The 26615-nt window shown below is 51.4% G+C and overlaps 1 protein-coding gene across 1 annotated transcript in view; it reads right to left on the reverse strand.

The window, feature by feature from the left end:
- Positions 1-22103: 22103 nt before the first annotated feature.
- LOC135208790 (huntingtin-like) overlaps positions 22104-26615 on the reverse strand; it is a gene marked incomplete at its 5' end in the record, with an annotated part of 92131 nt that continues 87619 nt past the window's right edge. The window contains 2 exon segments of the mRNA XM_064241313.1: positions 22104-24288; positions 25514-25695. Coding sequence (XP_064097383.1) covers positions 23346-24288; positions 25514-25695 — 1125 coding nt within the window.

Consider the following 26615-nt stretch of genomic DNA (forward strand, 5'->3'; position numbering starts at 1 on the left):
GAGAGAGACATAACTGACTGTGCATCTCGGAGGCCCAGCTGATACTGAGCTGCTGTCAGGCAGTTCAATACGCAGTAGTTGAGCCTGAGCTCTCGCCGACTCGTCATCCTGAGTTGCCATGTAATCCATTATTCCATGAAGGAATGCGTTCGGCTAGAACTACCGAGCATAAAAGATATGCTCGAGCAATTATATTTATGCGAAACGAATTTCGGTAAATATAAAAGTTGAAATGGTGTTGTCGTGACAAAACCATAAGTATATAAAATTGAAACTGAAAACTCCTGGGAGGTTGCAGGCAACCCCGAGTTGCAGTTCAATTAGAATACTTCTCTTCTAAGTCGCAATCCGTAGATAAACTAGGATATGCGCCTACCCCTAGGACAATTCAACTGCTTAGTAGAATCATGTCGCGAGGTTAATATACGTAGTATATTTGTAGGATTCTGAACAACGATCTCCATCCTAAATTCTTTCCTTCAAGAAAACAAAATAAGGATGGAGATCGACCACCTTCGATCTCTATCAAAGAGTGAAGGAGAAGTCTTCCTCGAAGGAAAGCTTCAATGGTGAACAGAATACTAAGACGATAGTTCAAGCCAAACTGGATATTCCCGTCCGATCTTCTCTATTCCAGTGGTCGCCTACTGTAAGATAGTTTCTTCATCAGCAGTCTTCTTCCCCATGCTAGAAATTCCAGGAATTCGAGCATAGGCGAGGTTCCCGATTATCATGTAACATCGGGGATTCTCGTCTCCGCTCACTTTAGACCGTGGTCTCGCCTAAGTGTTTTGGAGATCGTAAAAAACTCGAACACTCTGAATGCGCTAGAAATTCCTTAGAATTTTAAGCAGTCTGCGAAACCCCCACCGAATTCGTCAAACGATATCGGCTGGTGGTCCTCTCGATTCCCGTAGAAATCGAGAATGGGGCAGGATCCCTCCTCAACGACCGGGGCTTACGTCAGGTAGGACCCGAAGGTCCCCCCGGTAGCGCAGTCCCGAACGTGGATCCTACAGAGAAATCTCTGTAGGATCCCTCCCCTTTCCCTCGTAGCCGTAAGGAGAGAGGGAAAAGAGGCTAGGAAGGAATTGGATACTCGCTTGCCTTCCCAGTGGAACTAGCAGTTGGAGAAGAATAGGAGCAGCCATCGCCTTGCGGCGATGGTCTCTCAGAGTCTGGGAAAACGTATCGTCAGGAGAAAAACGTTTTCCCCCGCGGAGGGTTACGAACTCTCACTGTAGGTAAGGGTCTGCCGCCACTGTGAACGTCGTCTGGGTGGGGCTGATCGACACCTGACGGGGGCGGGGAGAGCCGATACCGTCCTCCGACTCATTCCAGTCCTCGTCGAGGTCGAAACCTCTCAGGAGGACCGAAGGAGTATTTAAATACGGTGTCCGAAGACACGTAGAAACGCCGCTGTCGCAGTAGAGGAGGTGGAAGTAGCTGATCGACCGGCCAGAACTGAGCGAGCCTTCTTGTCCGGAGACGAGAGACTCTGGTTCGAGACAGAATCGGCAAGCTCCGATCGCGGCAGACCCACCGTCGGTTTGGGTTCCCTCTCGGGCCCCAAAACGACTCGAGCAGAGACGTGGGCTCTGCTGGTGGGAGCGGCAATCCTTCCGCAAGGTCATTATGCTGACGAATCAGCTTAATGACTTCTGTAATCTCCTCTGTATCTCGGGAGTAACCGCGTCTTGCGGAGTAGGACCGTCCAGTCCTTCCAACAAGAACAGAATCCCACCGAGATACTCCCTTCCTTTTCCGAAGGAGGAAAAGCTGGCAGAACCCCTTGACGGTACCCACCGGCCTCCCATCTACTTGCACGTATGTCCTGGTCGGTCCTAGAACCGTGCCTGGTCCATACGGCGTCATAGCGGGATCGCGAGCGGCGCACCTCTCGCGATCACTCATAGGTACCTCGCTCCTCCCGGTGTAGCCCGAGGTTGAGGTGAAGGTACAGGAGAGGCAGACCTGACGCCCCCCCCTAGCTCGCTGGCAGGACCAGCGTGCTTGGAGGGCTGCTGCGTGATCGTCAACCCGCGTGGTGGCGATCGAGCAGCAGGCCTAGCCTTGCCGCTCGCCTGGGGCGAGAGGCTCGGCTGAGAACGTCGACGCTGATCTCTAGCGTCAGGCGAGCTGTTGCTGGTTACCATCTTCGCCCGGTCCCGATGGGAGCGGCGTCAGGTGACCTGCTAGGTTCGCTGTCGCGGTGAGACCGGCGAGCGTCCTCCTCGGCGCGTCGAGCCGCTGGTACCAGCCGTGGCTGGTACCGACGGCCGCGGGGACCCCTTCCTCGCCTCAACTCGTGGCTGGTCAGCGACCGTTCACGTCAACCCGAGCAGCCAGCTGGTCGCTGCGAGAGTGTCCACTGGCCTGACGAGCGTCGTCTGCACGACTCTCGCCAGTCTTCTGCTCCGCGCTTCGGTCTTGACGGCGAGCGAGCTCGGGCGTCAAGACTTTGGCTGGACGGTCTCCCGCGGGAGACCGTCCACTCGGTACTCTCGCTAACGAGAAGCCGAGGCGGATACTGGTTTAGCGGCAGAACCGCTAGAACCAGGCGAGGAAGTGCCAGCCGAAGCTGGTACTCCTCTCTGGTCCCCGTCTTCTTCTCCTTGGTAGAAGAAAAGACGGGCCCTGTTCCCGAGGGAGCAGGAGGACCAGCAGAAGAGCTCCCCGAATCGCCGGAGCGAGACGGGCCCTTAGAAGGTCCCGAAGGAGCCTTCTTAGGGGGGGGGGGAAAACCCGGGTTACCAGCTGGTCGCTGCAAGAGCGGCCGCTGGCCTGGCAAGAGTCACCTGAGCGTCTCTCACCAGCCTTCTGCTCCGTGCCGCGTCTTGGCGCCGAGCGAACTCTGGCGCCGAAACTTGGCTGCACGGTCTCCCGAGGGAGAAACGTTACACTCTGGATCCTTCTCGCGATTGGAACGAATAGACCGAGCCGGAACCTGGCGTAGCGGCATCGCCGCTAGCACCAGGCGAGGAAGTACCAGAGCTAACCGATACTCCTCTGGTCCCCGTCTATCTCTTCCTTGCGGAAGGGGAGACGGGCCCCGCTCCCGAAGGAGCAGGAGGACCAGCAGAAGGACCCCCCATCCCACCGAGGTGGGACGGGCCCTTAGAAGTTCCCGAAGGAGACTTCTTAGGGGGGAAGGCAGCCTTCTTCTTCTTCGGCTTATGGGCCTTAGAAGTCGAAGGGGAAGAGGCAGCAGCAGACGATGAAGACGAAGATGACAGCTTCCTCTTCTCCTCTTCCTCGTCAGCTCACGCAGGACAGTCGTCAGGTCCTCCATCCAGGCCGGAGCCGGGGCTATTGCCGAAGCAACACGGCCCGACTGCACCTGTCCGGAAGGACCTGGGACTGGGGAAGACACACCGTGGGCAGGACCAGCATGGACAGGCACAGGAACCAGGATGCACGACAGGAACAGCAACCAGCTCAGGAGCGGCAGGAAACAGCGGCAGCGGTAGACCCACCCAGAAGGGACAGCCAAGCCAACAGCGGGAATCACATCAGCGGCAGGTACGGCAGGCCCAGCGATCGCCTCGTAGAATCATCGGCAGCCAGCGGAACCTGGGTCCTGGCGCGTCCCGGGGCGAGCTGCTGGACAGCGAAGTCTGGGGCAGGCAACACGAAGAAAACAGGCGGCGGCGGCAAAACCCCCCACCTCGGTACGGCTGCGGCCCTAGTAGCGGCAGACGGCGTCATCGACACAGCATGGGGGAGTGTAAGACCAGGAGGGGGGGGGAGCAGCATAAGCGGCCGTGGTAGTAGTGGAGACCGCCCCAGACCTCGCTAGAACGCTGCAAGCAGGCCCGCCCGTGGTAGGGAATGCTAGGCACGCCCTGCCTCCGCGGTGGGTCCATACCTGTCCAAGGTCGTCTCCCACGGATGTAGCACCTGCGGTAACATAGATAGATTAGTAAGAGGGGTTCCCTCACGCACGGGGGAAGACATGCCCCACCCCGAACGCAAGGAAGACCCCAAATACAAAATACAACGAAAAAGCTGAGCGGAGGGGGGGCAGGAAGGAAGACGAAGAATCGGATACCAAGGGAGTCGCGGGAGAGCTTTCCGACGACTTCCTGGCAGACCTTCGCTTCCCCTACCCCCGCACAGCAGTGAAAAGTTAATATGAAAATGAAAAACAGAATACTGCCCCTTTTGCGATTTCACTTCATAGAACTTAAAGGGGAAAAGATCAATTCTCCCCGGGTAAGAACGGAAACTTGATCCAATAATATGATGCTATCATAAAATATATATGAAAATGAAACAGAATACTGCACTTGCGATTCATTTCACATAAAAAAATCGTAAGGATCAATTCCCGGGTAAGAACGAAAATTGATCCAAATTAAATTTCATGCAAATAATATAAAGAAAATGAAAAGAATATTGCAATTGCGAATCCACTTTCATTGCATTCTATTATACAAAATTAAAAAGGCTCGTGCCGAGCGCAAACACACTCTCGGTAACGAAGCACAGGGCAAACTATAATGAAAAGAGTACTTACATTTTTCAATTACACACTTTCGCCCACAATACATGACTCGGTGCGAGCGCGCCCGCCCTCGGCACCGAGGCATAATTCAAGGGTTCAATTCATGAAAAGAGAGGAAATCGCCGCATCTACGGCGATAACTCCATGTTGGTTCATAATTAAGTAATGAAAATGAAAACAGTGTACTTACAGTTTTCATTTTCAAGTCAAACAAACCATTAGTAGAAAACACAATATAAACAAAGCATACGACGATGAAGCGGGCAGAGAGCGATGACGAACACGTCCTTCACACCCGCGGCCGAAAGCAAAAGTGATTTGTTTACCTCCCAGTCGCGCGCGGCGCGCGACTGTCGGACAAGCAGTTAACTACCGTTCTCTCCCCCTGTTCGAAGCTTACGACCGTTCCAGCTGCCGCTAGCTACTTCCTATTGTTAAAGGACCGATGGTTTGTATTACGTATCGGAACAAATCACACACATGTACTCGCCCAACTCCTGATACTCCGGGCTATGCTGTGCTGTCTGCCGGTCGAAGTCGCTGAGATACCAACAACAACAAAGACAACAACCAAGAGCCACAACCCAACAACACAACACTCAAGGACCACAACTCAACAACACAAAAACAAACAAGAAATACAACCACGACAAAAGACCACTGCACAAACAATCACCAACACCAAAAACAACAACACTAAAAGGCAACACACACACCCACTAACAACACCAAGGAATCACAACAGCTCACCAACAACAACCCTCAATAACTCACAGCCACACCAAGAAACCACAACAGCCTCCAACAACAACAACAAAAACCCTCAACCACAACAACTCGCATATAACCCAACAGGAACTCACAAGCACAACAAATCCAGTAGCACAGGCACAACAACTCTAAGCAAACAAATCACAATTTGTCGAAAATTGTATTTTTCCTAACTATACAAACCTGAGGTCCTTTAACAAAAGGAAGGTACTTAGTGGCAGCTGAACCGGTCGTAAGCTTCGAACAAGGGGGTTCGGTAGTTAGCTGTTTCTTCGATAGTTGGGTGTCCCAGCCGACTGGGAGGTGAAGCTTAATTTGCTTTAGGCCCAGGAAACGCAGAGTGAGGGGTGGCATGAGGTGGGACTGTGTGTAAAGGACCTCAGATTTGTATAGTTAGGAAAAATACACTTTTCGACAAATTGTGATTTGTTCCGATACGTAATACAAACCATCGGTCCTTTGACAATAGGAAGACTCACTTATTGGTGGGTGGAATCTGAGTCTTATGAACAGACGTGTTCATCCGACCTTGGTTCCCTCCCTGGTCGTAAGAGCAGAGGGAGGGATCCTAGCCTCTGTCCAGCTGATTGGGGTGTGCACAGCAGGATTAGTGGTCAGACCTCTGGACCAAATTCATAAGAGGGAGGCAAGCATGCCTTTTATGAATAGCAAGCAAGAACTAGTTCCTAATTCAAGAGCCAAGAAAAGGTCATGGGTTTGTCTCTTGTTGGCATCCACTCCCCCCTTGTTAGGGGAGTAGTGGATAACTGCTCCTATCCCTATTGAAAGGGATAGGATGGAGCTCAGTCGCGTAGCTTACCTGCATCTGCCTCCTGTCCAGCTTAGTGACTACCGCGGCCCCCTGGCCACAGGTAGAGGAGAGAAAAGAGGAGGAAGAGAAGCCAGTCACACTCTTTCACTCGTCCATTCATGCAGTCACACAATGCAATGCTGTTCTGTCTGCTCGGGTGCTGGGTAAGCTACACAACTTGCTGAGCAGCCACCACGGGTCCCAAGGAGAAGGTGTCCAAGGACCTGTGGGTGATATCCCGAAGATAGAAAGATGTGAAGGTGGTCTGATTAGCCCAAACCCCTGGGCTCTCGGATGAGGGGTACGGGTTTCGTCACTCCTATCCGCAGCGTACGCCCTCCTGATCACCTCACGAAGCCAGAAAGATAGTGTTCTTGGACACCTCCTTCTTGGTAACCCCGGTGCTAATGAAGAAGCGTCGATACTCAGGCCTGAGGTGCCGAGTTCTCTTCAGATAGCGCCATAGCGCCCTCACAGGACAAAGCAGCATCTCATCCGCATCGTTATCGGTGAAGTCCTTCAGGGAGGGGATCGTGAATGACTCAAACCGGTCGTCAAGGACCGAAGGATTCTGTCTTCACTACGAAGTCCGGGATGAAATAGAGCGTCACAGATCACCATCCCCTTGTATGCTTTACATCGAAGGAAAGACCATGAAGTTCCCCTACTCTCTTCGCCGATGCCAGGGGGGAATCTCTCTCGGTGCTTCAGCAAGCAGAGCCAGCAGGTCCGGATACCAAACGGCCTTGGGCCATTTGGGTGCCACCAGAATCATCCGAAGATTCGTGGTGACCAGCACTCTGCTGATCACCTTGCAAATCAGACAGAATGGGGGAAAGGCATATACAAAGATGTTGTCCCATGGATGTTGAAGAGCGTCCTCTGCAGCTGCCCATGGGTCTGGCACAACTGAGTAGAAAAGCTGGAGTTTTCTGTTGTGCCGGGTGGCGAACAGATCCACAACTGGACACCCCCACAGGTTGAAGAGCCTTTCCGCCACGTCTGGGTGGAGGGACCATTCGGTTCCTATCACCTGATTCTGACGGCTGAGCTTGTCTGCCATTACGTTTCTCTTGCCTGGAATGTAGCGAACTGACAGCTCTACCGAGTGAGCCACGGCCCACTCGCGCACCTGCAACTTGAGGGACACTAGGCCCCCCTATTTGTTGACGTATGCCACTACTGTGGTGTTGTCGCTCATCAACACCATTGAGTGTCCCATCAGACGGTCCTGGAATTCTTGGAGAGCAAGAAACGCTGCCTTGAGCTCCAGGACGTTGATGTGAAGGTGCTTGTCGTGATGATCCCACACACCCACAGTCAGCAACTCCTCCAGGTGTGCGCCCCATCCCTCAGTCGACGTGTCTGAAAACAGCAACATCTCCGGCGGAGGGGGGGGGGGGGGGGGGAGTGCAAAGAGGCACTCCTCTTACGAGGTCCCCGTCGTCCAGCCACCAGGCTAGATTCTGCCTCACCTCCTCCGTGAGAGACACAGGGAAGTACGGCGGGTCCTCTGCCTGTGACCAACTCTCCTTTAGTCTCTACTGAAGAGACCGCAGGTGAAGACACCCGTGAGGGACTAACTTCTTGAGAGACGACAGGTGGCCGATCACGACCTGCCACTGCTGAGCTGGCTGCTCCTGTAGGGACAGGAACCGTCCTGCTGATCCGCGAGTCTGCGGGGAAGACTCGCCCTGCTACCGTATTAATCAGCATGCCCAGGTGCTTCATCCTCTGCTTGGGCTTGAGATCTGACTTCTTGAAATTCACTATGATCCCCAGATCGCGGCAGAATTCGAGGAATCGATCCCTGTCCTGAAGCAACTGCTCGCCAGGACCAGCCAATCGTCAAGATACCTCAGAAGACGTATCTCTACCGAATGGGCCCAAGCCGACACCAGAGTGAACACTTGTGTGAACACCTGTGGGGCGGTTGAGAGACCGAAACAAAGTGCCCTGAATTGGTACACCGTCCCGTCGAGTATGAAGCGGAGGTACTTCCTGGAGGACTGATGGATGGGTATCTGGAAATACGCGTCCTTCAAGTCCACAGAAAGCATGAAGTCTTTCTTCCTGATGGATTCGAGCATTGAACGTGTCGTTTTCATTGAGAACCGAGTCTGGCGAACGAATCGGTTCAAGGGAGAGAGATCTATCACGGGGCGCCAGCCCCCGAGGACTTCTCCACCATGAAAAGTCGACTGTAGAAGCTCGGCGACTGATCCCATACGATCTCCACAGCTCGTTTGCTCAGCATGGCTTCCACTTCTGGCCGAACCGGGAACGTATGTGTGAAGATGGACTGTGTTGGAGGTGAAGGGTGGCCGTGACTCGAATGGTGGTAGATATCCCTCCCGAAGGACGTCCACTATCCAGGTCTCAGCTCTGTAGCGCTGCCAAGTTGCCCAATGGCTCGCCAAGCAACCCCCCACTTCTGGCGGCAGGTGAAGAGGAACGCCATCCCCAGCGTTTTCCTCTCTTCGACCTCTTCCCGGCTCTTCCTCGGAGAAGGAGGGCTGGTGACGATCACTCCTTGCAGATGTTGAAGGCAGAGTCTTTCCTCTTGGCTTCGACGAGGCCATTGTCTTAGCCGCAGAGGAAGTGCTAGCCAAGCTCTTGGGCTTAGCCGCAGTGGCTCGAGGCTGCCCAACCGTCTTCGAGACTGCCTGGTGTACCAAGCGGTCACTGTCATCAGTGCGCTGTTGTTCCACCACAGCGTCCACCATCTTTCTGTGGAAGAGTGAGGGGGAACTCTGCACCGGTCCGTTCCGTAGACCCAAAGCCGCCTCGCGCCCTGCCAACCTGGTCACCCGAGTGAGGACTGCATCCTTACACCTCATTACCAGGTTGGCCCACAGGTTGGCCGTCTGGTGGGCCAGGTAGGAAATCGCCCTACCTCCAGACTGGCACAGTCTCCCGCAGTCTCCTTCAGGAGTGATGTTTCCCGAGGAGGCCGCGACCCTAGACACTGTTAGGGACCACAGGTCTAACCATAACCAGGAGACTGCTTGGAATGCTGCCATGGCAGTCGATTCCAACGCCAATGCCTCTTGCTGTGAGAACCAGAGGTTCTCTGACAGCAGGTGCTGAAGAGTCACCCCCGGAGTTAGCCTAGCTAGCTCCGGGTTAACCTGTTTCGGCAGCAGAGGGTCCTCCAAAGGCACGTAGAAGCGCCTCTGTCGTGGTAGAGGTGGGGGGAAGGAGCTTGTACGACCTGCCGGACCGAAGTAATCCCTCCTGTCTGGAGACGAGAGAGTCCACTTGGCCCAGCACACTGTCAGCCAAGGCTTATCGGGGCAGACCCACTGTCTTCCTTGGTTCCTTCTTAGGACCCCAGAACAACTCCAGCCTAGACGTAGGCTCGGAGGGCAGGAGCGCTGATCCTTCCCCGAGGTCATTGTGCTGACGAATCAGCGCAGTAACCTCTGCGAAAGACCTCTGGATCTCGGGAGTGACTGCGTCCTGAGGAGATGGGCCGTCAAGCCCATCCAAGGATAACACCTCCCAAGACCCTCCTCCTTCCACAGGAGGAACTACAACAGACCCCTCATGGTCTCCTCCAGCCACTCGATCGTACGATCTGGTCGGTCCTACGACCGTGCCAGGTTTGTAGGCCCTCGTGGAGGGACCGCAAGAAGCGCACTCCTCGCAATCGCTCCTGATCGCCTCACTCCTCCCGGTGTAGCCCGAGGAAGTTGAAGGGATCCGAGAGGAAGACCTGATGCTCCCCCCCTGAACTGCAGGCCTAGTCGCGCGGCTCCCCTGGGGAGAACTGCTGGACCGAGAACCATGGCGACGGTCCCAAGTGTCAGGAAAGCTGCTGCCAGTCCCCCTATCCGCCCGGTCCCAGTGGTAGCGGTGGTCAAGGGACCAGTAGAGTCCACTGTCGCGGTGGGAGCGAGGCCTGTCCTCACGGCACGCCACAGTACCTGAAGGGGACCTCTTCCTCGCCTCAGCCCGTCGTGTCAACCCTGGGGACCGGCAGATTACCACAAGAGCGATTGCTGGTCTGGCGGGAGTCGCCTGGGCAACCCCCAACCAGTCTTCCGCTCCGTGCCTGGGTCCTGGCGGTGAGCAGGCTCGGCTGCCTGAACCCTGGCTGCATGGTCACCCGTAGGCGACCGTATACTCTGTACCTCTCGAGAGGCCGAGATGGTTCCTGGCGTCGAGGCAGAACCTCTGGCGCCAGGCGAGGAGGTACCGGTGTTAGCCAGTACTCCTCTGGTCCCCGTCTTCTTCTTCCTTGCGGAAGGAGAGACGGGGCCCATTCCCAAAGGAACAAGAGGACCAGCAGAAGCCCCAACTGTCCCACCGGAGTCAGACAGACCCTTAGAGGTCTCTGAGCAAGACTTCTTAGTGGGGGAAGAGGCTACCTTCTTCCTCGGCTGTGGGGCCTTGAAAGCTGAAGGGGAAGAGGCGGCTGCAGACGACGACGACGACGACACCTTCCTCTTCTTCTTCGTCAGCTTCCTCAGGACCACCGTCAGGTCCTCCATTCAGGACAGGACCCGGCTTCACCTGTCCAGAGGGACCTGCGGTGGGGGCAGCAACACCACGGGCAGGAACAACGACGGCTGGGACTGGTACAGAAACAGCAGACACAGGAACAGTAGGCAGTACTGGAGCCAGCGACATCCTGGGCATTGGCGGCAGGTCAAGAGCTGAGCTCTTGGGACACCGAAAATCAGGAGCTGGAGTGAGAGCAGCAAAACCAGGCGGCGGGGTGACTTCCCTCCTCTGCAGACACAACAGCGAAGCCTGCACTGCAGCTGTTGGGGTCACCGTGGTCTCATGCTGCGTATATACCAGATGAGGGGGCGCAACATACCCTGGCGTCGACACTGTAGTGGTAGTATTGTCACCGGACCATGGGTTACCGGCCTGGAAACCTGTGCAAGATGGTAGAGCAACCCCTGAACGCTCAGTGTCCCCTGGAGCCCCAGCGAGACCAGACCTGGCCGAAATTGTCCCCCGCGGTAGGCTTACCTGAGGAAGGAACAGTTGGGTTAGTAGGGGGGGTTCCCTCTCGCCCAGGGGGGGGGGGGAGAGACAGGTCCCACCCCGAGCGAACGGAAGACCCCGAGTACAACTGAACGTCGGTCGGGGTGTCTCGCTCCCTCCTCTACGCTCGACTGATCGAGAGAAGAGAAGGAACAAGACACATCCCCCGAAGGGGAAGGAGCCATACATGGGAGTTGCGACGGAGGGAGGAAGGAGAAAGACATGTCTGTGACCAAAGGAGTAACTGGAGAGCCCTCCGATGACTCCTTGGCCGGCTTAAGCGCCTTCTTCCTTCCCTCATAGTGCTCCCACTGCTCCCCCGACCGACGAACACAAACGTCACATGACTCGGTGCGAGAGCATTCATGCCCCCGACACAGAGTGCACAATTCGTGAGGATCAACCTCCAATAGAGATCTGAAGGCCCCACACTTACGGCCCTCCATGCCAGGACACAATCTGCGGATGACGGGGGGGGGTGGGGGGGTCTCTCCGGGTTGCGGAAATCCATAATTAACACAATCCACGAGCACAACAAAAAGTACAAAATAAACCAAGTACTCATGTATTTCCAACTCATGCACTCACAAAAAGGGAAAGTACAGGGAAAAAACTTCACGATAGTATGAAGAATCCTCAGTATACGATTCAGCGGGCAGAGCGGCAAACAACACGTCTGACACCCAACGCAGCCGAAAGCAAAGTGAAGCTTCACCTCCCAGTCGGCCGGGACACCCGACTAACGGACTAGCAGTTAACTACCGAACCACCTTGTTCGAAGCTTACGACTGGTTCCAGCTGCCGCTGATTACATTCCTATTGTTAAAGGACCGATGGTTTGTATTACATATCGGAACAAATATCAATTAAAGAACAACTAGACAACAAATCCATAAAACACAAAACTTAACTGGCTTTCAATGCCTTCAACACACTGCTGCCGACACTACTATCACAGGCTCCAACCCAAGACTGACTGAAATACAGAACTCTAACAACTAACTCCAGCTGCACCAGCAGACAACCCAGAACTCACCAACAGCCTATTCAATCTTAACCATCCAACCACCAATTACCCTCTCTCTCTCTCTGGGACGTTGTCAAATGGAACTCCCATAACTCCTCCATACCATAAGTATCCTCCTACTACAAAGGCATTTCATATAATTACCTAGGAGTCTTATTTGTTAGACCCATGGTTGCAGCTGGCCAAATAATTGGCTAAATTCCTTCCCTTCAATTATACCCAATACCAAGACTTACTAGGTTTGGCGCTGGTCATGATCTGTGTATTATCCCAGAGAATTTTGGAAGAATGGCCTCAACCGAATCCATTGCTTAAGCCTCATAGATAAAGCCTGGGGTAAAGTATCTTGGAGGATCATGAACTCTTGCCTCAGGGAAATTGTTGCAGATGCCATTCATTCTTTCATTCATTTATCCATATCTTGTCGCGCCAGCACATATGCCATCTTTGGGCAGCTTCATTAGAATCGTAGAGCTCTTGTTCGGTGCATGTTGGTTTGTTTTCATGGTGTTTTTACGTTGCATGGAACCAGTGGTTATTCAACAACGGGACCAATGGCTTTACGTGTCTTCCAAACCACGTCGAGAGTGCACTTCAATCACCAGAAATACACATCTCTGACCCCTCAGTGGAATGCCTCATAATCGAACCTTGCGGCCACTGAGGTGGCACACCAACACCATACCGATCACGCCACTGAGGCACTTTCATTGCATGTTGGACCCAATCCACAGTTGGGCCAGATGTGAGTCTTGATTTGGACTTGTTGGCCACAGGGATAATTGGGCAAGAGTGTGTAGTCCCCTCTTGTGGAAGTTATCCCTTGTCCTCCGAACGCCACTGCGAGCCCTGTTCATTATTCTCCAGTCCCTGCTTGATAAGTTAGTACCCAAGGGCGATGACTCACAGGGTTCTTGGACTGCAATAGCTTTTGGAAGTTGGTCGTATGACTTCCAGTGATCCACCCTGTACTTCATGGCATCCTTAGGTTGCAGGCTTTCAACCATCATGAAGCTTTTTTTCAACTGGAGAAGTCTCATCACTTCTTGGTGGTGGTAGAACGGGTGTCTGTTGCCGGTTTCTTGTAGGTATTTCAGCAGTGGTGTACCAAAGTGCTAGTGCTGATATGCAATGTGCACAGGTCAGTCCCCAACTGTGAAGTCACTAAGTGGCTTATGAGATTATTCCTCTGTGAGTTTCTACTTCAGGTTGTGTCCAATCGAGTGTGATGCCTAAGTAAACTAGGTATTGGGTGTTGTTTAGCTGCTAACCCTACCAGATTATCTCCATATCTCGATGCGCAAGATGTTTTTTAAGATGGAATGCACAGACTTGTTTTTCCTGGGTTGGCATTCAGAAAGAGACTTTGAAGGCCATAAGGCTAAGCTTGTCATGGAGGATGAGTGTCTTGACAAGTCCATGGAACTGGAGATGAGTAATGATTATGTTGAGGAGCACAAAGTAGACCTCACTACGGAACTGCAGGACTTTCAGAGGGAACAGCAATAGACAACAGCTGAAAAATTTTCTTCAGTGGGGAAAAGACGATGTCCCAAGTTCATTGATAAAAGAAATTAGTGCAAATTGGGAAAATGTGCAGTTCCTTGAAAAATATCACCCTAGCAAAGCTGTAGCAAATATTGCTGGAAACCTGCTAGATGACAATAGTCTCTCATTTTAAGAACTAAAATAAAGGCAGATAAAATCTTTGGACAGTTTTCAGTGAGAAAGAAACAGAAACTCTGAAGAAGATAAGATCAAGCAGGATAAAGGACAGAAAAGAGAAACCCAGAAGCACAGTTGCCTGCCATTTTTATAGAAGGAGACTCCCTTTCCAAACAAAAACATCTCTCCTTTTCTTTACTTTCCTCACTACCTACCACCTGTACCATCAACTCTCAATTACCGGTAGTGAGAATAAATTTGCATTTTTTTTGTATACTTTGTATAATTTCTGCATGCTAGACATGTTAAATTTGAGTTACAATGATTGTTATATTTTTGCTGGTTTGGAATAGATTAATCCAATTCTCATGATTTTTTGGGGGGAAAATAAGCTCAGCTGAAAGACAGATGAGTTAAAAGGACAGCCTTCTGGAATAGGTTAAGTTCATTAAACGAGGTATGGCTGTATTTTTATGACACCATCACAACAGTATTTACGACGCCATTACAACAAACAGTTCAGTTAAACCACTAAAATGTCTTTCAGTATGCACTCGGACTATCGGACAGTACCAGAAGGAAAAATGTAAATGAAAAACTTGTGCACTGTAAAATAATCTTTTATTATTTCTGATAACTGAACAATAAAAAATAAAAAGGTATGGAAACAAAAATTATTAATGAAATTGGAGCATTTATGAAATTTAAATTATAATGTTGAAAAAAAAAAACTGACCAAATAAAATTTACAAGGCATTTTCCCTGATTCACAATCACTGCACTCCCATCATTTACATCACATACAGCAAGCTAAAATGACAATTTGTCCAAAATTGCATTTTTCCTAACTATACAAACCTGAGGTCCTTTTACAATAGGAAGGTACTAGCGGCAGCTGGATAGGTCGTAAGCTTTCGAACAAGGGGTTCGGTAGTTACCTTGCTTGTCCCCGACAGGCGCGCGCGCGCCACTGGGAGGTAAACAAATCACTTTTGCTTTTGGCCCAAGCAAAAACTGCCAGAGTGAGGGGTGGTGGCATGAGGTGGGACTATGTGTAAAAGGACCTCAGGTTTGTATATGTTAGGAAAAATGCAATTTTGGACAAATTGTCATTTGTTCCGACACGGCATACAAACCTTCGGTCCTTTTACAATAGGAAGACTCACTTCTTGGTGGGAGGAATCTGAGTCTTTTGTGAACAGACTGGTGTTCGCCCAACCTTGGAAGTCTCCCTGGTCGTAAGAGCGAGGGAGGGATCCAAGCCTCTGTCCGATTGATCGAGGTGTGCACCGCAGGATCAATGGTCAGACCTCTGGACCGAGTACTAAGAGAGAGGGCAAGCGTATCTCTTCGTACCAGCAATGTAAGAACTTGTTCCTGTACAGGAGCAAATATAAAGTCAGGGTGGTTTGACTCTTGTAGGCATCCACTTCCCCCCCTTCCCCTTGTAGGAGGAAGTGGTGGATATTCTGCTCCTATCCCTAGTGAAAGGGATAGGATGGGGCTCTGTCATATAGCTCACCTGCATCTCGTCCTCATCCAGCATAGTGACGACCGTGGCCCTCTGCCCACAGGTAGAGGAGGAGGAGAAAAGAGGGAAGAGGGAGCCAGTCACTCACTCACTCACACATCCATCCACACAGTCACACCAGGACTCGATGCTGTTTCAGCCCTGCGAGGGTCTGGGGTTAGCTACACAACTTGTTGAGCAGCCACCACGGGTCCCAAAAAAGGAAAAAGGTATCCAAGGACCTGTGGGCAATATTCCCGAAGGTAGAAGGACGTAAAGGTAGTCTGGTTAGACCAGACCCCGCCTGCCTTCAGGACCTGCGCCACGGAGAAGTTCTTACGAAACGCCAACGAGGGGCCAATACTTCTGACTTCGTGAGCTCTCGGACGGGACGTAACGGATGTCGTCACTACCATCAGCCTCATACGCCCTCCTGATGACCTCACGCAGCCAGAAATGAAAGAGTGTTCTTGGATACTTCTTTCTGGTTACCCGGTGCTAACAAAGAGGCGTCGACACTCAGGCCTGAGGTGTCGAGTTTTTCTTCAGATAGCGCCGTAGCGCCCTCACAGGACAAAGCAGCATCTCATCCGCATCATTATCGGTGAAGTCCATTAGGGAGGGAATCGTGAAGGACTCGAACCTGTCGTCAGGGGACCGACGGTTTCTGAGTCTTCGCAACGAAGTTCGGGACGAAATCGAGCGTCACAGATCCCCATCCCCGGAGTGTCGTACATCATAGGAAAGACCATGAAGTTCCCCTACTCTCTTCGCCGATGCCAGGGCCAGCAAGAAGAGGGTCTTGAGGGTCAGATCCCTGTCTGACGACTCTCGGAGTGGCTCGAACGGCGTTCGAGTCAAACTCCTAAGGACGAGAGTCACATCCCACGCAGGGGGCCTGAGTTCCCTGGGTGGGCAAGACCTTTCGAAGCTCCTCATAAGCAAGGAGATCTCGAACGACGTTTCGAGATGTCCAATCCCCTCAGTTTCAGGACGAGAGCCAGGGCGGCTCTGTATCCTTTGACTGTGGGGACTGAGAGGAGCTTCTCTCGGCGAAGAAACACGAGGAAATCCGCTACCTGCTGAAGAGTGGCTCTGAGAGGAGATAGACCCGTCTACGACACCAACACAGAAGACGGCCCACTTCCCCTGGTACACAGCTGCAGAGGACTGACGGACGTTTCCAGCCATCTCTGTTGCTGCGCTACGAGAAAAGCCTCTCGTTCGCAAGAGATGGTGGATAACAGCCAGCCGTGAAGTCGTTAGGGACTGGACTGCTCGGTGGTACCGCTCGACGTGTGGCTGGGGCGAGAAGGTTGTGCCAAGGGGGAATCTCTCTCGGTTCTCCTGCGAGAAGAGCCAGCAGGTCCGGATACCAAATGGCCTGTGGCCATTTGGGAGCCACCAGGATCATCCTGAGATTCGGGTGACCAGTGCTCGACTGATCACCTTGCGAATCAGGCTGAAGACGGGGGGAAAGGCCATAGACGAAAGAAGGTTTTGGTCCCCACGGGTGTTCGGAAGAAAAGCGTCCTCTGCAGCTTCTGCCCCATGGGTCCCGGCATGGCTGAGAAGAAAACCTGAAGCTTTCTGTTGTGCCGGGTGGCGAACAGATCCACGACTGGTCGCCCCCACAGGTCGAAGAGCCTTTCCGCCACGTCCTGGTGTAGAGACCACTCGGTCCCTATCACCTGATCTCCGACGGCTGAGCGTGTCTGCTACTACATTCCTCTTCCCTGGAATGTAGCGTGCCGACAGCTCTATTGAGTGTGCCTCGGCCCACTCGTGCACCTGCCGAGTCAACTGGTACAACGGGAGAGACACTAGGCCCCCCTGTTTGTTGACGTAGGCCACTACCGTGGTGTTGTCGCACATCAACACCACTGAGTGTCCCATCAAGCGGTCCTGGGAAAACTCTTGGAGAGCGAGAAACGCTGCCTTGAGTTCCAGTACATTGATGTGAAGGTGCTTGTCGTTCTCGTCCCACACTCCTGAAGTCAGCAACTCCTCCAGGTGTGCGCCCCATCCTCGGTCGATGCGTCTGAGAACAGCTGCATGTCCGGGGGGGGAGTGCGCAGAAGGCACTCCTCTTAAGAGGTTCTGTCGTCCAGCCACCAGGCTAGGTCCTGCCTCACCTCCGGTGTCAGTGACACTGGAAAGCTTGGGGGGATCCGTCGCCTGTGACCAACTCTCCTTTAGTCTCCACTGAAGAGACGCAGGTGAAGACGCCCGTGAGGGCTAACTTAACTTTCGAGTGACGACAGGTGTCCGATCACGACTTGCCATCGCTGAGCTACCTGTTCCTGCCGAGACAGGAAAACTGGTTGGCTGCCTCCCTGAATCTGTCGATCCGCGAGTCTGCGGGGAAGACTCGCCCTGCTACCGTGTCGATCAGCATACCCAGGTACTTCATCCTCTGCTTGGGCTCGAGATCGGACTTTTCGAAGTTCACAACGATCCCCAGATCGCGACAGAACTCGAGCAGTCGATCCCTGTCCTGTAGCAACTGCGAGCGGGAGCTCGCCAGGACTAACCAATCGTCGAGATACCTCATCAGACGTATCCCGTGCGAATGGGCCCAAGCAGACACCAGAGTGAACACTCGCGGTGAACACCTGTGGGGCGGTGAGAGACCGAAGCAAAGTGCCCTGAACTGGTACACCGTCCCGTCGAGGATGAAAGCGGAGGTACTTTCTGGAGGACTGATGAATGGGTATTTGGAAATACGCATCCTTCAAGTCCACTGAAAGCATGAAATCGTTCTCCCGGTGATGGAGTCGAGCACGGACGTGCCGTCTCCATCGTGAACCGGGTCTGGCGAACAAACCGGTTTCAGGGGAGAGGATCTATCACCGGGCGCCACCTCCCGTAGACTTTTCCACCAGGAAGAGTCGACTGTAAAAGCCCGGTGACTGATCCGTGACGAATTTCTACAGCTCTTCTTGCTCAGCATGGTCTTGATCTCCTGTCTCAATGCTACGTCCTTCGATGACCCTGGAACGTACGACTGCTGTTGGACCGGGTTGGAGGTGAGGGGTGGCCGAGATTCGAAGGGTAATAGATATCCCTCCCGAAGACATCTACAATCCAGGTCTCGGCGCCGTAGCGCTGCCAAGTTGCCCAATGGCTGGCCAGGCACCCCCCCCCACTTCCGGCAGCAGGTGAGGGGGAACGCGTCCCTAGCGTTTCCCCCCCTTTCTTCGACTTCTTCCCAGAGCCTCCTCGGGAGAAGGAGGGCTGGGAGGAGGGCTGGTTACGGCTCCCCTTTGTAGAAGTCGAAGAAGACAGAGTCTTTCCACCCCGGGGCTTCGACGCGACTACCGTCTTAGCCACCGTGGAAGCGGCTAGCCGAGCTCTTTGGCTTGGCCACAGTCCGAGGCTGCCCAGAAGCCTTCGAGACTGCCTGGTGAACCAGACGGTCACTGTCGTCAGTGCGCCGTCTGTCCACCGCAGCGTCCACCATCTCTCCTGGGAAGAGAGACGTGGAACTCCGTAAAGGTCCGTTGCGGAGTCCAATGCCGCTTCACGCCCTAGCCCGCCCTGGAAACTCGAGTAAGGACGCGTCCCTACGTCGGAGAACCAGGTTGGCCCACAGGTTCACCGTCTGGTGGGCAAGGAAGGAGATGGCTCTTCCCCCAGACTGGCAAAGTCTCCTAAAGGGCTGAGTCATCTTCGGAGAAATTCCCCCGGAGTTGGCTGCGACCTTAGATACTGTGATGGACCACAGCTCTAACCAGGGAGACGGACCTGGCAAGCTGTGCCAATGGCGGCTAGTGGATTTCCAGGTCCGAGTGGGCCTTCTTGCTGCAGAACGAACCATAGGTTCTCGGACAGGAGCTGCTGCAGAGACACACCCGGAGTCAGCCTGGCTAACTCCGGGTTCACCTGTTGGGCGGCATCGGGTCCTCAGATGGCACGTAAAAACGCCGCTGTCGCAGCAGAGGAGGTGGAAGCAGCTTGCTCGACCTGCCAGACTTGAGAGAACCGTCTTGCCCGGAGACAAGAGATTCTACCTGGTCCAGCACTGAGTCGGCAAGCTCAGAACGCGGCAAACCCACCGTCGGTCTGGGTTCCCTCTTCGGGCCCCGCCCAGAACGACTCGAGCCGGGACGTGGGCTCGGATGGTGGGAGCGGCGATCCTTCCGCGAGGTCGTTGTGCTGACGAATCAGCGCAATTACCTCGGCAAAGTTCCTCTGAATCTCAGGATGACTGCATCCTGCGGAGATAGGACCATCCAGTCCCTCGAACAGGAGCATCTCCCGAGACCCTCCCCCCTCGAGGGGGGGAAAACAGCGACCAGACCCCTCTCAGGTTCCTCCTCCAGACCAACTTGTGACATACGACCATGGCCGGTCCGAGAACCGTGCCTGGTACGTAGGACGTCGTGGTGGGATCCTGAGGGGCGCACCCCTCACGAATCACTCCTCAATACCTCGCCCCTCCCAGGTTGTAAACCCGAGGAGGTTGAAGGTATGGGCGAGGCAGACCTAACGCTCCCTCCTCGGGCTCGCTGGCAGAACCAGTGGGCTTGGAAGACTGCAGGGCGATCGTCAACCCGCGGTGGCGATCGGAGCTGCAGGTCCTAGTCCTAGCCGTCCTCGTCTGTGGGAAGACTGGCTGGACTGAGAACAGCGGCCCCGGTCTCGTGTGTCAGAAGAGCTGGTGCTGGTCGCCGTACCGATCGCTCTCTGTGAGAGTGACGGTCAGGCGACCGGCGAGCTCCACTGTCACGGTGAGACCGGTGCGTATCCTCAAGGCGCGTCACGTCGCTGGTACCAGCCGTGGCTGGTGCCGGCGAATGGGGGGGACCTCTTCCCAGCCTCAGCCCGTGGCCGGTCGTGGACCGTCACGTCCGCCGCCGGGTAGCCAGCTGCTCGCCGCGAGAGCGAGAGCTGGTCTGGTGAGAGTCGCATGAGCGGCTGTCACCAGTCTTCCGCTCCGTGCCGTGAACCTGACGCTGAGCGGACTCAGAGGTCTGGTTCCTAGCTGCACGGTCGCTGGTAGGCGACCGTACACTCGGTCCCTCTCGCGAAACGAACCGAGGCCGAGACGGATGCCTCTGCTGCCGTGGTCGAACCACTAACAGCAGGCGAGGAAGTGCCGGTGTTAGCCGGCACTCCTCTGGTCCCCGTAGTCTTCTTCCTTGCGGAAGAAGAGACGGGTCCTGCCCCGCCCCCGAAGGAGCAGGGTGACCAGCGGAAGAACCCCCCCCGTCTCACCGGAGCGCGACGGGCCCATAGAAGCTCCCACGAAAGGAGAGACTTCCTTAGGGGGGGGGGGTGGGGGGGGACGGACGACCTTCTTCTTCTTAGGCTGGGGGGGAGCCTTCGAATAAGAAACGGGGAAGAGGCGGCAGACGACGACGACGACGAAGAAGACGATGAAGACGACGACGACACCTTCCTCCTCCTCTTCTTCTTCTTCGTCAACCTCCTCAGGACCGATGTCAGATCTGTCATCCAGGGCGGAGCCGGGGCTGCTGTTGCCGAAGCAACAGGACCCGGACGCACCTGTCCGAACAGATCGGCATCGGGAGCAGCGGCGCCACGAACAGGAACAACGTCAGCAGGTGCAGGCATCACAGGAACAGCAGTGGAGACGGCAGGAACAGCAGTGGAGACGGCAGCAGTGGTCGGCAACATCACGTCCGTGGACAGCGGCTGGACAGGTACGGCAGGTACGGCAGGCTGTACAGGCGGCCCAGGTGGACGGACCAACGCACAGGACATCCTAGGTACTGGTGGGAGGTCCAGGGGCGAGCTCTTCGGGCACACGAAGTCCGGTCGAGGCAGCACGGCAAAACTCAGGCGGCGGCATCACACTCCCCCGTGGTACGGCGACTGGCCCCTGCACCGATGTAGTTGGTGTGACAGAGACCGCGTGCGGGGTGTACACCAGATGAGGAGGTGAAGCATAGCCAGGAGTTGAAAGGGTCGTGGTGGTGGTCGTTACCGTAGCATGCGTGACCGCCACAGAGCCAGCGAGATGGTAGAGCAGCCCCTGGACACTCGGCACGCCCTGCAGACCCAACGATGCCCCACACCTGTCGAGGTCGTCCTTCGTGGCAACAGCACCTTGAGGAAGCAAAGGTCGGGTGATTAGCAGGATCCTCTACCCGCTCGTGCGATGAAGACGAACGGATAGAGGACCCAGAGTACAACTCGACATCGGGGTATCTAGCGCCTCCTCCACACTCGACAGGTCGGGTGAGGAGAAGGACCGGTAGAAACCCCCCCCCCCGAAGGGGAAGGCGCCAAACGTGGGAGCTGAGCGGGCGGCAGGAAAGAAGACGAAGTGTCCGTAACCAAAGGCGTCGCGGGAGAGCTTTCCGACGACTCCTTTGCAGGCCTTCGCTTCTTCCTACCTTCGTACAAGCCCCACTGCGCCTCCGACCAAGACATACACACTTCACAGGGCTCGGCTCGGGTGCATTCGCGACCCCGACACCGAGCGCACAAAATATGTGGATCAATTTCAGGGAACGAGCGGAACTTACCGCATTTACGCCCTTCGGTACCCGGGCACAATCTCCGGGGGGTAGCGAGGCGTGGAGATTCCATGATTGATCAAATAAACCACAATTGGATGAATAAAGAGGAAATGATTGTACTTACAATGATGATTCATACACAAACACAACCATATACTCAGGGAAAGCAAAAACGACGAGAAGCGGGCAGAGAGGCGGTCGAACCACACACGTCCACTCGCTGTGAGGCCGAAAGCAAAAGTGATTTGTTTACCTCCCAGTCGCGCGGCTGCGCGCCTGTCGGACAAGCAGTTAACTACCGAACCCCCCAACCCCTTGTTCGAAAGCTTACGACCTATCCAGCTGCCGCTAGTACCTTCCTATTGTAAAAGGACCGAAGGTTTGTATGCCGTGTCGGAACAACTAATTTTACAGCAAAAGAACTCTAAATCTCACTGGAACCCTGTTCTCTGAAGCAATATCCGGTAGACACATACTACTAGAAAACACATCACAGTTTGTTCAAATGTATGTGATAATATGAGTTGAAACCAGTCCCTACCTTCATTACAGCCCTTGCACTCAATTATATCAACTGAGAATACAAAACTATTTAAGATATACACACAAAAGAAAATAAAATTTATGAACATAACTATATCATTGGGTTGATTAGCCTAATAAGAAGGCTTCAAGAGCTGATGGAATGGTATAAACAGACAATCTGAATTCTACTCTATTAATTTGACAAGAAAAGAAATGAGACAGGATACTCCTAAAACATAAAGCTTGAAGGTCAAGCTCTTAATGTTACTATGCATAACAAGTGACCAACCTCAAAATTCCTTTACAATACGCAATAGGGATTATGCAGCATGACATAAATCAAGGTTAACATAATGACTGAACAGAGAAAGTTTCATATACATATATACAAAATACAAACTTACAATGGTTGCTTCATAGATACACAGTAATAAGCTTTACAATTAATGTTCTCTTCATAATAAAGAATAACCTTAATCTCTGACAATCTCTTACATCGGTACACCTCTCACATACAACCTACTATATATCACAGCCAAGCAAAGCAAATATGGACTATTCCAACATAAATCATTTAAATAATATCCAGATTGGCTGTTAACCTATAATGTGTTAACTTATGAATAATTCTTTTATTAGGACCAAAGGATATATAAATTAATTTGTTATTTAGTAAATACTATTTAATCATGTCTTAAGGAAAAACTGAATACTATTTGTTAATTGAAACAAATTATTCCAAAGAATATGTATAATGTATGAATATATATACACCTATACATAAAGGTTACAAAACTTTACAAATTATAATAAACAATCATACACAATTAAAAATTCATTTTATATCCATCCTGGCAACATGGGGCTACAGTGCACTGAATAGGAGATTCTAATTTGTAATATTAGAGTACTGTACAGACACTACTGATCACCCACTAGAGCCATATCTAGAAAAACTTGAATACTACAAAATCAGGGTATTCACTCCCAACACCTAAGTCCTCTGTAAGTGTAAAAGGAGAAAAATCTAATTTGTCTTACTCTTTTATACAATCTAATAATTCTTGATACGGTGAGCCAGGAGTAGCAACTGCTTGAAACACTGCTTCAAATTTGTCCTTTTGGTCCTGGGTAGCTAAACTCTGACGGAAATGGGAAGCAGACAAGCAGAATATCTGAATGTCTCGTGTATCCAGCTTTCCTAGACGGGCCTGAACAGAAGGAAATGCTGCTCTGAGCCATCTATTACTAGATGCTGCTATGAAAAAGCAGGTTAAGCACCAAACAGCAAGTGAAATGGGACTGCGTTGAGTGAAGTTGCTAAGAGACAGAAGAACCCATTCTTGGACTAACCCCTCACCACTCTCACTTATGGCTCCTTCGAACACTTGAAACAAAGTAGAAGCCAAGAGATGAGGATGAGGTTGATGACTGGATATATATTCTGTAATTACTTTATTTAAAATCTGACTAGCAGGAAGAACATCCAACAAACAGGGGCCAAGCAATCCAGCAATAACACCCGCTTCATGTGGGTAACCAACCCTGATCCGATCAAAGAAAACAGAAAGTTTTTCCATCACAAGGAGGAGTGTTTCTGGGTCAGAGGACTTATCATCCCCTCCTATATCATGTATGAGAGATGAGGTGTTCCTTACATTAGCATACAGTGCTGTGATAAACAATGGAAGAGCTGCTAAAGATGTTGAGGGTGAACAGTTCAACACCAAATCCATAACCAATTTAAAAATGACTTCAACAGTATTACTTGACAACTGCTGAACTAATACTAGTCTTTCAACACCCCTTAAGACTTGGTGGAGTAGACGAGGAGTTGTAGAGGATGTTGCTGCAGTAGACAAAGCCATGTGTAGTGCTGTAGAAGGCAGTGTGGGATCAGGTAATGTTTCATAATGTTCAACAAGATACACCCATAAGTCCCAAACAGCAACTTCATGGCTCTCAGATTCTACACTTTTCCTGAAAGAAAATGAAAGATTAAAATATTTAACTCAACATGAATCTTACAGCAACTGGAACAAATTTTTTGTTGCAAGGCATTTTCTAATAATGATGACTAATATAACAACAACCTCCACTTTGATATCAATGTTGCCAGAGAGTTACACTTCCATATCAAGACTTGACTGCTTTGTTATTTCAGCTTATTTGTATCAACTATTGAATTCTGTTATTAAAGGCAAAACATCTAAAAAGCATAATATTGATTAAACTGCTCCAAATGGGAATTTTCCAATAGTGCAACATTTTGTTATAAAGCAATTTCCATTTCCTTGATAAACAAAACTTGTGTTGGTTACTACAAATTCACTTCTCCACAGCTCTACAAGTTGCTTAAAATTCCATTATAATATAGGTATGGTAAATAAATCCAAATCACAAAATCATCACCACTAATATTTTTATGTTAGAATTTCCAAATTTGGATGCAAAATGAATTCTCTAACCCCTTATTTTAGTAAATTTCCTACTAATTTTCCTCCACCAAAGATATTCACATATGTTTACTTTTAATGATTTTTGATGTCTTTTTATTGGAATTTTCCCTGTTGCTCCCATTGCTTCATATTTCCCTTCCTTTCTTATCATGTATTCAAATTATCACTTCATGAGCTCTTGCTCTATTTTCCAGCCTCTGAATCACAAATATTTTGGCAACTCCTTCACTTGTAATGTGGTCTTCCCAATGGACTCCAGCTACCTTTTACCTCAACCTGCCCATTGCAATTACGTATATATATCTCTATCTATCTAGCTAGCTATATATATACTACATGTATATATTTATTACATACTGTACATGTATTTCACAATTATAAAAACTTTAAACTATCCCCTCATCCTATCTGGAATAAAATTCATAACTGTGTACTATTACCAATCCTTTTCATGCATCTTTTTCTCTCTCTCTGACAGTCCTAGGGTATATTCAGAACTGCTGTACAGGATTCATACAAAACTTACTAGAAAATGAAGACATTAAAGAAAATAAATTTTTTTTAATAAAATAAGATTTTATGTATACTTAACAAGTAGTTACATAGCTATGGTTTAGAAACTATAGCCATGTAACTACTAGTACTTGGTAAGTTGTATACATAAAATATAAGACTTGCTGAAAAGATCTATTGCACAACCTTCATGTTCATGCCCTGTGTATACTAAAATGTTATAATAAACTTACCCATCGTTGTATTTTAGTATATAGTTAGCAGCTAGTATAATCAGGGGTGGGCTTTCCTCAGGAGGCCCCTGCAACAGATAAAGGAGGCCCTGAACAGCACACATACGCACACAGACCTGCCCACTCTTAAGACCACTTTCAACAATGTGTACAACACCTTCACTGAGGGATGAACTGACCTCCTGCAATATAAATAAAAAATACTTGTGTATCAACAGGAAAGTCCAGCATATACATATTGAAAATATTCAGGACAGTTCAGACAGCAAACAATTAAATTAAGAAAAATCTAATTTCCTTAAAACTAACATTTTTCATACAAATTCACTATCTATTTATCATATTGCTTCTCTTAAAATATTCTCATGAAATGGATAAAGTACAGTCGTGGACAGGAACTGTGTAAGTGTACACAGATCCTTTTGTAGCTGACGGTCAATTTGGCTTGTTCTTTAAGTAATCTCAACTTGAGAAGCCTGAGGAGGGGGGGGAGGCGAGCATTCAAGAAGTGCATCGGCAAATCCTCCAAGGAGGTCATGCTCAGGGAAAATTTATAGAAGTCTTGCTTTTCCAAGACTAAATTTGCTTCACAATTTACCTGACTGAAATGACAAATTTTCCAAGACTATTATCATAGCTACAAACCTGAGGTCTTAACAATAGGATAGTGTAGTGCCTTTGTCTCCTTCCTTTTCTTCCATCGATTTGTTGTTGGAAGTATAGGGAGGCCCTTAGACTGATTTATTAAATAATGTTGCCCCCTCTTCCTCAGGAGTTAATTTACTTCCTGAGAGGGAGGAGGCTTTTTCATCAGTTTCTTTCATTTCAGAGTCAGAGGCGTCCAAAATGGCAGCGCGCTGAGGGTCGCTTGGGCTACGGAGTCCACCCTCCTTGGAGGATTTGCCGATGCAATTCTTGGATGCTCGCCTCCCCTCCTCAGGCTACTCAAGTTCGCCCCCCCCCCCCCCCCCCCCCCCCCCCCCCCCCCCCCCCACCCCCCCCCCCCCCCCCCCCCCCCCCCCCCCCCCCCCCCCCCCCCCCCCCCCCATCCTGGCCTCATCTTCGTTGGTAGCCGAGGTCAGCCATATTGTATTGCTCCGCC

This window comes from Macrobrachium nipponense, chromosome 35, assembly GCF_015104395.2.
Source record: "Macrobrachium nipponense isolate FS-2020 chromosome 35, ASM1510439v2, whole genome shotgun sequence".
Lineage (NCBI taxonomy): Eukaryota > Metazoa > Arthropoda > Malacostraca > Decapoda > Palaemonidae > Macrobrachium > Macrobrachium nipponense.